This window comes from Porites lutea, chromosome 6, assembly GCF_958299795.1.
Source record: "Porites lutea chromosome 6, jaPorLute2.1, whole genome shotgun sequence".
Taxonomy (NCBI): domain Eukaryota; kingdom Metazoa; phylum Cnidaria; class Anthozoa; order Scleractinia; family Poritidae; genus Porites; species Porites lutea.
In genome coordinates this window covers 28756998-28770137 of record NC_133206.1, presented here as the reverse complement: position 1 = coordinate 28770137, position 13140 = coordinate 28756998, and the positions used below count along the sequence as shown (strand labels likewise).

General features: G+C 39.1%; 1 protein-coding gene across 1 annotated transcript; it reads left to right on the top strand.

Annotated features, from left to right (window-relative positions):
• The first annotated feature begins 548 nt into the window (after nucleotides 1–548).
• Nucleotides 549–12676, top strand: LOC140940819 (CD151 antigen-like). The gene is made up of 8 exons (XM_073389779.1): nucleotides 549–657; nucleotides 749–836; nucleotides 3397–3588; nucleotides 4493–4567; nucleotides 5494–5598; nucleotides 6673–6828; nucleotides 9601–9684; nucleotides 9795–12676. Exons 2-8 carry the CDS (start codon nucleotides 771–773, stop codon nucleotides 9852–9854), a joined length of 738 nt encoding a protein of 245 aa, XP_073245880.1. The 5' UTR covers nucleotides 549–657; nucleotides 749–770; the 3' UTR covers nucleotides 9855–12676.
• The last annotated feature ends 464 nt before the right edge of the window (nucleotides 12677–13140 follow it).

Genomic DNA, 13140 nt, shown 5'->3' with positions numbered 1-13140 from the left:
GAGATTTCTGATCAAATTCTGTTTGCTTATCAAGCCACAACATTCACTTAACCCTGCCGGCTGATGAATTTACGTTTTCTTAATCTAAAAATGGTGGATTAACCGGGTAAAAAGGCATAAGCGATGCGATTTAATTCAGAAAAAAACGAACTCTCATTGGTTGGCCTTGAGCGGTTTAAAAACATGGCTACATTATTTGAGTCTTGATGTAAAGAGAAAAAGCGGCTTTTTTCCGAGATCGAATGTGCTTTTCTGTTTTTGATATGAAGCTTTTTTCCAACAGACAAAGACACGGCTAGCTTCCTAGCTGCAGTGTTTTGAATTTCCGCAGCGAGATCTTCCCTGAGTGCACCTGTTTTTAGCGACAATATCCCGCCATCTGTCCTAGTGAAAACACCAAAAGCGGACATAATATCTACATTAGTTTCCGACGGTGATATATGATTGGACGACAAGCGCACTCATTTTGAAATCAAGCGACTGTCAATCAAGTTGTATGTTAATTTCCACTTCAGTATTGGTAAAGAAAATTTATGCAATTTCGATTCGAAAAAGAAAACATACACTCAACAGAATCTTTGACTTGAACTGGGAGTTGGCTGTTGGTTAGTAAACGAAAGCCCAGGTTGTGTTCGCGGTATTTAAACCAATCGAGAGGTAAAATATCGCGAGTTATTTACCATATGTGGTTCGATTAGGAAACACCGATCGCTCACTATCTTTAATATTTGATCTTATTTTGTTTAAGGTTCTAAAAAAACTTCCAAAAAATGGGGCTAGATTGTGGAATGAGGTGCCTGAAGTTTATGTTGTGCGTTTTTAACCTCGTATTTTGGGTAAGTGCGGAGTTTAATCCAGTTTTAGGGGATTGATTTTCACAGCTAACTTTTCATGTACGTAACACCGTTTTGTCTTCATTTTCTTAGGAGAACAAAAACATCATGGATTCAGCTTTTTGATCGCTGTGTGTGGCTTTGACCGCTCATTAATGTTTAAGCTCTGTGTCACTTCTATAACTCAAATTTATTACTAGAAAAACAAATTTTTGCTTTTCTGACCCAGATAATATTTTTACAGCCGCTTTTAATGAATCACCAATTCGCCAACAATCTAACAAGAAAAATTTGAAAATTTGACAGGCCTTTTTCGGGATATTAAGGCAAAATTATACTCTTCACTCGTTAGTGGTAAAACTGAGTAAATTATATAAGTTACATTTTATTTCAGATTTGTTTTCGAATTTTACTGGTTTTTCCCCTTATTTTTAATATAACAAGATAGATAAATAAGTTGTTACAATAGCTAAACCTTGTTTTAACTTTCTTGTCACCCACATTATACCTTCGAAAAGAAGCTGTAGTTACGGTTTTTTCTCTCGATTTACCCGAGTGATTCCTTCGGAGGAAATTTATAAAGCAATTTTCGGCTTAAAGAACATATTATATTCATTTTCCTTATAATTCATTAGCTTATATCGCCCTTGAAAATTTTCATTTTTATTCAAGATAACTTCTTCGCGTAAAATAATCTTGATTTATTGTTCAGTTGCCAAACGCGACTATCCTGAATCCGCCATATTTGTTGACGTTGCTTTTTCCCCCCCAAAAAAGCTGATCTTTTTTATTTCCGGTCAAATAAAACAAAGAAGAAACATCTTGATTTTGACTTGCGATTTCTTAGCCTCATCATAAAACCTTTTTTAGATGCTTCCTCCCCGTAAAACCGAGCGATTCAGTTCCCGTTTGTTGACAGTTTTTGATGGTAACATACATCCGCTTCGCAAAGGGAAAATTGGGGTATATATGGAGCGAAATATATATGGAACAAAATCCAGAAAAAATATTAATGAAATTTAGACGTTAATTTACCGAATAAGGTCCGCAAAAGATTGTCATTCTTAAAGCTTAATGGTCAGGTGGAGGATATAAATACAAAGACATCTATAAAGTAGATAGACAAGAAAAGTGTTCATATAAGCAACATGTCCATTGTTAGTTAGTAAGCTACTTGCCCTGTATATAACTCATTTAATTATCGGTACTCAGTAGCCAGGGCAGCAACATAAATCAACAAAAATGCCAACTGCAATTAAGCTAGAGCAAATCTTTTGTGTTCATTGATCTCAAACCGACTAGAGCAATGGTTTCTTCACAGAACTACCTTCGTACTAATTTCCCTACGTGAGAGATTCAGTAATTTAAGCTGCAAGGACCTCGTTAATGTATATTCTTTACCCTTCTGAATTGAGAGGGTTTTTGGTTAAAAAATATCACTCCCATTAATTTTCTTTAATTTATATTATTGTTTCGTTATTGCAGAACTTATGAGCAGCAAAATACATAGAAATATTTATTAAGTTACGCCTAGTTTAGTGTTAAAGAGGTTTTTCGGCGCCATATCGTTTCGCTCATATTTATTTAATCAGCGACACCGAAAGATAACAAGAGTATAATACGTATTCTATTTTTGTTTCCTGTTTTCAAGGAGGAATACTGAATTTTATTAAACTTAGTTTGTCGGATTAAGGGCCATGGATTATTATCCAGAAAGTATTCATTGAGCTAAAACTATAATAACGGATAAAAAATCTGTTATCACCTCTAAGACAATCTAATGTATTTTCATAGCTCAGCGACATAATTTTCACTATTCAATAAATAGGTTCTGTAAGAATGTTTCTTGTCAAAGCGAACGAAACAAAAAACGTTTAGTAGTGAATAAAAACAGGAGCCTACTGAACAAAAATTGAATAGACAAATCACTGAAATACAGTCCAGAGGAATTAAAAGAAAAAGAAATATTCTTGTAAATTTTGTCGTTTTCACAGGAATTGCAATGGAAATTGCCAGAAATGTGTAGTGCAGTGCGAATAAAATTTTTGTGCTCTAAAAGTATTGCTTCTTGGAAGTCAAATGCGCTTTATTTTCACTCAGTCATACACAACGAGCAATGGTAAGCGGAACGTTTGCAGGGTGATTATAGATCTGAAAAGAGAACTGTAAAGTTTGTTAATTGGCAAACTATATACTACCTGAAAATATGAGATTTGTTAGGGCTTCACAATGCGGTTTTGTTAAAAAAAAAACGACTTTTAGTTAGACCGATTAACATTGTCTATGAAGGGGTTTTGAAAGGATAAAATGTGCCCTAAGTCGGTGGCATGGGTGCCGGATGAAATACAAAAATTTGGTCTTCACTCACAACGATTTATTAACAGGCGTTTTCGAAGAGCTAGACGAAACAAGACTCCCTGGAAAAAATAAGCATTGTTCAGTTCACCTCTCATTTTAGACACCGACAAAAATAAAGCGATACTAAAGCAAGCCCGCGTTCACTTTTCACTCGAAGTGTACGATACATGACGATACATGTTGATCGGGTCACTTTCGTCTACAGGCCGCTGGTATTGCAGTGATGGCGGTGGGAATCTTCGCACGAGTAAGCGCCAGTAATTACTCTGCTCTTATGGATGAAGGAGGATTCAAGACAGCAGCTAACATCCTCATAGCCGCGGGGGCACTGGTGATGATCATTGGTGCTATAGGGTGCTGTGGAGTGGTGAAGGAAAAGAAATGGTTGCTTCTCCTGGTAAGTTGCGATATAGTAAAACTAGGCTTAATACAGTGATAAGGAATCGCGGTTACTGACTAACAACGCGCACAGTTACAAAGTATCAGTTGGCTTACCTTAGGAGTTTTCACGAATAGAGACGCCAGCTTGAGGCAGTCTATGTGCTTAAGAGTTTGATGGCGTCCACCCTGCCAACATGGCCTCCTTCTGTCTTCGATCAGCAGGACCCAGTTGATAACATGCAGTACTTGGTACTGAAGGGTTATCCTGGGTAAATATTCTATTATTATTATTATTATTATTATTATTATTATTATTATTATTATTATTATTAGAGGAGGAGGAGAAAAGGAGGCTCTGTCCGTATCCCGTCAAGCCTTAGAAATCGCTAAGGCACGTCAGCCCATGTGCGAGCATCTGTTCGTTGATAAATCGATGGTCATAACTGAGCCCGCTGTACCAAGCGCATGGCTATTAGGCCTGGATTCGAAACAGCAACAAGCAGCACATGTTCAACAAAGATCTTACTCGACTGATTCATGCACAGTCTTTCTCGAGTACGCCAAAATCGCGCTATTGAAAGAGGCTGTGCTAGCAGGGTGGATGGTGTCGTTCCATTGTTGGTCGATAGGGTGCAGGTCTCTCTCCACTTTTAGGCACCAATTCATCCTGGATCGTCGTTTTCTTAGGTGCCCTTGGGGAGTCCACTGGCAGCTCTAGACGGAGACAGTCTCTCGGCATGTCCCATCAAGCTGAGCCTTGATGGGACAAATAATGAGTCTTGTCACTAGCAAAAATTGGAAGATAGAGATCTCTGACCTTCTCGTTTGTGATGTAGAATCACCCCATTTGGTAACTAAGATCTTTCGGAGTCACGTCTAATGCTAACCTATTGTGTTCTCTTTTTCTCATAAAAATTTAGTATTCCTTCCTGGTACTGATGATTTTCATTTTGGAGATCGCTTCAGGCATCATGGCTTATGCTCAGAGGGACAAAGTAAAGCACTTCTTATACTTGGCCCCAGTTGTTTCAAAGGTGGATAACACGGATCACCTACCCCTCCCCTAAGCCAACATTAACACTTACTTCTCGTTAAGGGAAAAATGTTGGCTTAGGGGAGGGGTAGGTAGACAGTCTCCCAGAAAAGTTTAATGATCCGTGTTATCCACTGGATAAAACTGTTTCCAGTGAATAGCCCAACTGGTTTCACTAATACTTATCCCAGCTACTTGATAAAGATTTACCGCTGCTGTATGTTACTTTTGTGCATGAAAAACCTTTTAAAAGGCCAAGATCTCAGTTTGGAGATAAACCAGGGCGTTATCCGACCTCATACAACTGATCACTTTTACCCTCCCTTGTCAGTAGTTAGCAAGAAGGCTTTATTTAGGAGGTATGGTAGCAAATCCGAGGTGACCGCATAAACTGTTTTTGAAAAAAGTTTAGGCACTCATGCAATCCCGTACTCTAAATCCAATAAAAGGGCTTTACTGGCACAATTTCTCTTCTCAATTCTTAATTGGAGTTCTATAAAGGCATCAAAATTCATTTAAAAAGTCTACATCCGGTCGAGCTTCTTCCTAGTCTTTCAGCAGCGGGATTGGACAGATTCTGTAACCACCTTAATTGCCCCCACAGGGGTTTCGCCTAGAAGGCGAAATCCCGAGGAGGCACTCTAGTAACTTGCGCGTACGTATATTAAGGAAAGTACTTACAGTTGAAATATACAGTCAGTAGGCCAGAAAAAGTCTCGATTTTCTTGAATAGGGGCCGCGAGGAATCGGTAGGTAATGATGACGTTTCTATTGTTTGCGCCCGCAGGAACGAAATGGTTAGGATTACGTAAAACAATGCAATGATACTTCGTTTGAGATCTGAATGAAGAGTGCTTATTACATCACCATTCCGCCTCTATATTTCAGGTAATAGATAAGATAGAACATGCTGTGAACAAGACCATTACTGAATACTACGGAAAGGCAAACAAAAAGAAATTTACAGAGGCTGTGGACAAGGCGCAACAAGAGGTGAGAGAGATGGAGTTGATAAAGATAACTGCAGAGAAAAGACGAAAAACTATTCTAACCTAGCTGAGAAAGACTGATGAATCTCAGTCAGTGACATATGCAGCTCGGAAAATGAGAAAAATCTGAGTCCTCCCAACAGGTTACTAGTTTACGGCTCTACCACTGAGCCACAGGATACTCGTGGTAACTAAGGCAACAAAACTAGGTTCATGTAACAAAAATTCTGCATTTTGCTGATATCTTAGCCTGTTGAGAACCAAAGACTTTTAACAAAGCCATCATTAGCCACCATTTGGACATTCAAACTGACCGAGAGTTAGGGCGAGTCAGAAAATGATTCAAGGGAGAGGTCCCAGTGACGGATCCAGGGAAGGGGCCAGGGGATCCGGCCTCCCCCCTTATTCTTAGACCACACTGAGGCCCGAAGAACAGAAGAAAATTTTTTGAAAACCGCCTTCGCCTTATGTCAGGGTCTGGATTACCGCCACTTCCCCCCCCCCACCCCCGCTACTCCCTTATCTGAAGGTCTAGATCCGCCACTGGGTTGACCCGTAAGATAAACGGCTTGTCTGCAGACTACGCCACCATGGGTCTTCACAAGTCACCCTCTATATTACGAGTAACACACTGAAAAAAAAAAGATAAGGCTTTGGTAAAGTGCGCCGCTAAGAAACTATGAAAAACCTGTGTCTATAAAAAAAAAAAAAAGATCTGTGTCTTGAGCCCTCAGTAATTGGCGCTTGCTGTTGCGGTGTCCTCGACTGTACTCCTGTGAATATATGTACACTTTTTTTTTAATGTAGTGTCACATATCTTATTGTTTGGTGAAGTTAATAAAATAAAAATAAAATAAATTGTCTGTAGCCTTAGACGAAGTTCTTCAAACTACGTTGTCTTAGGCAGCTTAACAAAACTCTCTATCAGGGGCGAGCAAAGACAAAAATATACCCTTAATTCTCTTGCCTTCTGAATAGCAATACATGGCTCAATCATCTGCACACGAAATAAGTCTCATTTTCAAACTCTTAGAGTAGAAAATAGGTTTTTCACACATCTTTCTATTCTGATTCGTAGTTGAAGTGCTGTGGTGTAGCAGGCCCGTCCGATTGGTCAAAGTCCGCATGGTACAAGAGCACTGGAAAAACGGCAAAGGAAAAATATCCTGAGTCGTGTTGTAAGACAAAGGGCGACAAGTGCAGCGTGGGCGACAATCCAGATATCTACAAAGAAGTGAGTGTCAAAGAAGTAAAATGCTAAAGTCACGTGAATTCTGAGTCGTTGATTACTTAATAGTTTGATTTGTGGTTACCGTTCTTGATCGTATAATGATAATGATAATGATAATGAATTTGTACAGTGCTAAAACTATAGAAGAATATTCAAAAGCGCTTTACATTAAGTTAAAATTAATGAATAAGTAATAAATAAAAAAAAATTTAAAAATCCCTGAAAGCTATAATAATAATAACATGTCATGCTATGGTATAATCTAAAAAAACATGAAATTCGAAGAATCCAAACTAAATTAAAACTAAACATTACAACTATTCCAACAAATTAAAAGCTTTCTTAAAAAGAAATGTTTTACGTTGCTTTTTAAAAATGGCGAGGCTGCTACTTGTTTTTATAGTTAATGGCAGCGAGTTCCTTAAAACAGATGCAGCATGAGCAAAGGCCTGATCCCCAAGTGTAGAGCAGTTGACTTTTGGAACGAACAGAAGAGATTGAGCAGACGAACGAAGAGCATAATTAGCAGCTGGTTTCAGGGTTAAAAGATCTTTAATGTAGGATGGACTTTGGTTGTGTAGTGACTTGCAAACAAAAAGGAGCAATTTGAACTGAGCTCTAAACGTTACTGGAAGCCAGTGTAAGTCGATAAGCGCGGGTGTGATATGATCAAATTTCCCAATCTGAAAAGTCCCTCTAGCCGCGGCATTCTGAACTTTCTGTAAACGATCAAGTTGATATTTAGGTAGACCAAATAGAAGTGCGTTACAGTAATCAAGGTGCGAAGATACAAAGGCATGGATCAGTGTCTTTGTGGACTGCACGGTAAGGAATTTTCTCATCTGTCTTATGTTGTATAGTCCACGAAAAGCCTTGCTACAAATCCTGCCTATGTGAACATTCATTCGCATATGCATCGAACCAGGACCCAAGGTTCCCGACGTTTTCTAAAGGTTTAATGACAGTGTCACCAATGATAATAGATTCAATAGATGTTTTTTCAAGCTGTTGACGGGTGCCAATAATTAGAAAATCAGTTTTCGCGTCATTGATCATTAAAGGATTTCCAATAAACAAGGAGCGAACATCAGCGATGCACTTTTCAATCACAGAGACAGCGTTAATTTCCGAATGGATAGAACAAGGTCGGAAGGAGAGGTAAATCTGGGTGTCGTTAGTATAACCATGGACGAAAGGGAGGTGCTGAGAAATAATGCTAAAGAGGCGGGACACGTAGAGAGTAAATAAAATAGACCCCATACAACTGCCCTGGGGGACTCCACAGTTTAGGTTGAAGTCGTCAGAAGTCTTACCACCGACAAGTATACGTTGTTTGCGACCAGACAGAAATGAGTCAAACCAATTTAAAGCAGTTCCGACGACTCCAAAATCCTGATGCAAAATATTCAGAAGAATGGAATGTTCAATGGTATCGAAAGCCGCACTTAGGTCCAAAAGTACGAGAAGTCTCACTTCCTTATTATCCATACTCATTAAGACGTCGTTTTGAACCTTTAATAGAGCAGTCTCTGTCGAGTGATACTTACGGAAGCCGGACTGGAATTTAAAAAGAGGGACATTTTTCTCACAGTGGACGAGAGGTTGTTGAAGTGCAGCCTTTTCCACTACCTTGGAAATGAATGGAGGATTACTGACTGGACGGAAATCTTTGTAGACCAAATCAAGTCCAGGTTTTTTTCAATAGAGCGATGACAACAGCGGTTCTCTAATTTTCTGGAACGCAATCACTGAGAAAAGAGAGATTGACCATCTCATTGATAGAGGGCGCTAATACATCAAGACAGGACTTCACTAGCCATGTAGGAACAGGATCCAACCGACAAGAGGCATTGGAGGATTCTCGAACAATCTTACACACTTCTCCTATGGATAGCGCAGAAAAATTCTCCAGATTTTCCTTTGGAGAAACAGGAGCAAGTCGAGGCTCTTGAACTTTAAACTTGTCATGATTTTCCTTAATGATTTTAATTTGTTTTAGGAAGAAGGTACCAAATTCGTTTGCTAGCTTTGTGGGATCATCGTGCTCCGGAAGAGCCCTCTCAAGTGGTTCCCTGGACAAAGAATTAACCTCACGAAATAGCTTGCGAGAGTCACCTGCACACTGATCAATTAGGTTTGAATAATAATTCACACGTGCAGATTTAAGAAGTGCACAGTACTGATTACGAACTTTATGGTATAGAGTGTATAGAGTGTTTTGAAATGAAGTGACCAGCAGCACTGGTTTCATAGCTAAAATGGCCAACGTGGCGTAAATTAAGTGGAAACGTTCTGCACGTTTTTCAGAGCTTAGGGAATGGTTTCTGTGTCTTTTTAATTATTATTCTCCAAGCCGCACCGTTTTGTGGCTGATACGGACAGTTTTTCTATGACAGCATGTAGTCAATGAGTAAAATAAAGGGGCTCGGGATAGGTAATTGAATAGAGCTGACGTTGGCGCGTTCTTCTATTTAGTGATATAACATGAAAGTTATCATTTGTTGAACATAATTTTTATCGTCATTATCATTATCATTGTCATCATAGACTTTATAAAAAGGCCTGAGGTCGATGAAAATCCAGTAATCTTAACCATCATCATCATCAACACCGACCCGCCAAATGAGCAAATCTAAACCATTTTTGTCACCAGCTGCAAATAGCTTTCTACTCTTTTTGACTGCCTTCATCACAGTTCTCAACTTCCCGGTAACTTTAAATGCTAAAATTTTAAACTCAGCTAGTACTTACTGTATTGATATTGATATCTTCCAGGGCTGCTCTGATGCACTCCAAAAGTTTGTTAAAGGAAAAATGGCAGTGATTGGAGGAATAGGAGTTGGGATCGCCATTTTACAGGTCAGAAATAATTTAATTACTTGAAAGAAGCATCACCCTTAAACGGAAAAAATAATTTTGGTAATTTGTGGGAGTAGCTCCATATCGATAACTATTCTTTTTCTTTGCAGGTTCTGGGCGTGGTTTTTGCCATTTGCTTGTACCGATCAATTGGATACGAGAAGATATAATAACATCAGGAAACATGGGAATGAATGGGGACAACTGTTCAGTGAATTGGATAAAGGGAAAATTTGCGTTTAAAAATTATTACGGAAATTTATTTTTGTTCAGGCCTAGAGGCATTTGTTAAAATGTGAATGTTTCTTCCATCGGTAGGAATTCTTTAAGATATGATTATCACACTTTTGTTTAAAGACTCAATATTTTTCTCGAATTAAGACATGGCAAGGACCTGCCCATTGACGGATCCACATTTTGAGGTACAGGACGGGGGAGGGGCGGATCGGGGTGAGGGTTGGGCCCCACTGACACATCTAGATTCAAACCAAGACCCATACTTGGACCCAAGAGATTTCTCTCTTGTTGGAGCACATTCTGGACATTGTAAAATCGGAATAGGGAGGAATATCCTCGATGTTACTTGAGAGGAAATCGCTGTTATAATGTTACTGGCAATATAAACACGGCGTGTTTATGGCACTCCGATTTTATGAAGAGAATCACCAGCGTATATATGTCTAAAATGTACTCCAAAAGAACACTCTCAAGTTTAGCGTCTCTCGAGAAATGCAAATGGTGTCTTGCACCGGTCACGTTCGCACTAGGAGCCCATCCCCTCAAAGTCCCATCTGCTGCTAATGAAATAAGCGTCACGGCTCCTTATAAATTCAATATATTTGTTCATACTATAGTAACTGTTGAATCGCTTCCTTCGCTAAGTTCTGCTGTCTCCGAACTACTTTCGCTCGACACACAGGCGCATCGACCAAACTACTGTTTATTTGCTAGGATCGAGCTCTGCTCTGATTGGCTAAATGAGAAGAATCTCTGAATAGCCTTCAAGACTCACAAGCTTTGGCCCAAGCTCCTAGGTGATGGGATCCTCTTTGTAACTAACGGTCTTTAAGAGTTCGTCTTCACCGATCTTTCATTCTTAACCCTCGTGGTAAGAGAGACGGAGAAAGCAGGTGTAGGAGTAGGAAGCGAATCAAAGACGGCCCGGTGGAGGGATATACGGTAATAGATATTCCAGCGGATTTTTCCATTAGCATTTCTAGTGTACAGTTCGTCCAATAAAAATAGAAAATGGTTGTGACTAGAATGGATACCTTAAAATCAGGTTGGACACCTTAATATCTTTATTATACAACGCTATACTCAATACCACGCCATACTATATTTAAGCAAATTTATTGGGCCCATTTTTGAGAAAAGTGAGGAAATCAGAGTAGGAGACAGTTGTGCAAGGAAAAGAGCTGAATACAGGGTTTGGCACCGAAGTACAGTGATGGGCGGGGTTAAGCACTGTTTTAAAAACGGTTAGCTTTCAATAATGCAATGATCAATGCCATGTAAAGTACGTTAAAATTAACCGGTGTCTACAGTTAGCCCTTGGTGGTCTAGTGGATACGGATGTGGATTATACATCAAATGATGCGGGTTTAAGCCCTACATACTACCAATTTTTTTCTTCTGTTTTCTTTCTTCTCTTATTTACTACTTTAAGGTGGCTCCGTCATTAATACAGGCGCATTTAGCCGTGACGAAGTTTTTGTCATAACTTTTTCGTTTTTAACGCGATGGCTGCGAAACTTTGCAAAGAACAAAAAGATATCATTCGGCAATAGTACGAAATATTAAGATTTCATTGATGGTGAATATATTTTGCTAAATTTAATAGCACTTAAAAGAACCCTACTGTTCAAAGAAAATCGCGTCTAATAAAAAAATTTGCTCATATCTTTTTACTGAAATTTCTGGTAACGGCTTTAATTGATATAATAAATATGCCAGAGGAATTTCAGAAAAATAGTTGGAGCAGAAGTCCGTAACTAAAAGTCACTCAAAATTCAGCTGTGAAATTGTTTTGGAATTTCAAAAATAAATTACTATCAGGTAGATGGAGCCACCAGTTTGAATTTTCCGAACAAATAAATTCAATGTTTGCGGCCGATTGCCTATCGTGCTATTCTTTAAAAAGTACTTTTTAGTTTTAAAAGCACTATAAATTACTACAAACCTTGCTTTGAAGTAGAATGACTTGTTCCTCGACATTTTTAAAATATCCCTTAGCAGTTTGGCTGAAATTCCTGCTGCACACATTTTGATGTATTGCAATGCATATTTTCAACGACTTTTACTTCTGTTCGTTGCTTCCAACTCTGGAAAAAGGTATTGAGATTGGACGCTTCCCCGTATTATAGCTCAGATAGAACTGCCCAGCACCTTTGTTTTTGACTACAAAATGAGCAGGAGTGCCACTTCTGCGAAGAATTCGCACCTCACCCAGGGGGGACGAACGACAATGATGCCCATGTCTGCGAACCGATCTGTATAAACACGTATTGCGGAGCAAAACATAATAATCAAGAAAAAGCTTAATTACTTCCCCTCGGGAACTTTTCTGGTGTCGCCTGTAGATTTTGGTAGAACTATAGACCGCTTTCACTCACGTTGCCAGCATCTATGCAAATTTATAGGAACAAAAGAAAGCGTCTTTTAATTGCATATTTCTAAAGTCGACTATTACAGGACTGTTTTGAATCACCAACATGGCTACCGTTTCATTGTTTTGGAACACCAAAATGGATGCCGGGACGCCATGCGAAAATGTTCTATTGAAGTGGGTGAAGGCAATCTCTCTTGGTGAAGGGGAGGGGACTAGTTCAATAAAATTCGTTTGTATTAGTTATGAATAGTATTGTATTCTCAAACGTCTTTACTGTACAAACTGAACACTACGAGCCGGTGAAGCGCTCAAGACATTTAATGGGTTTTCTACCAGAAATGGCATATCTCAATGACGAATAAAATAACCTACTGTCTTGAATTGCGTGTTTGACGGGTTCGTTTTCCTCAAAAACAAAAGTATCAATAGTACAAATTAGTACATGAGCAGTGTGCACAATGGCTAGATTAGAGGCGCAAATTGAGTATGGTAAGATTCAGTTTTGCTAGCGTTTTCCGTTTACAATAGCTGTACAACAGAGGCCCCGTCCACACATAACCGCATATTTTTGAAGCCGCAACTTTTTCTTTCCGGATACGCCTACCGTCCACAGGTAACCGGTGAATCCGCGGCGTCCGGAACTTTTTTAATCCGCTCTCCAGAGTGGAAGTTTTTTAATCCGCTACGGAAACGAGTAGACGCTAAATCCGGATATTTTTTTATCCGCTGATGTCACAATATCGAGCCCAGTTCTTTACCGTGAATATTCAAAAAAAAAAAAAAAAAACAGCATTGCGGATTCAGGAGTATCTGGACACGTGTGGACGTGGAAATTTTTGTATCCG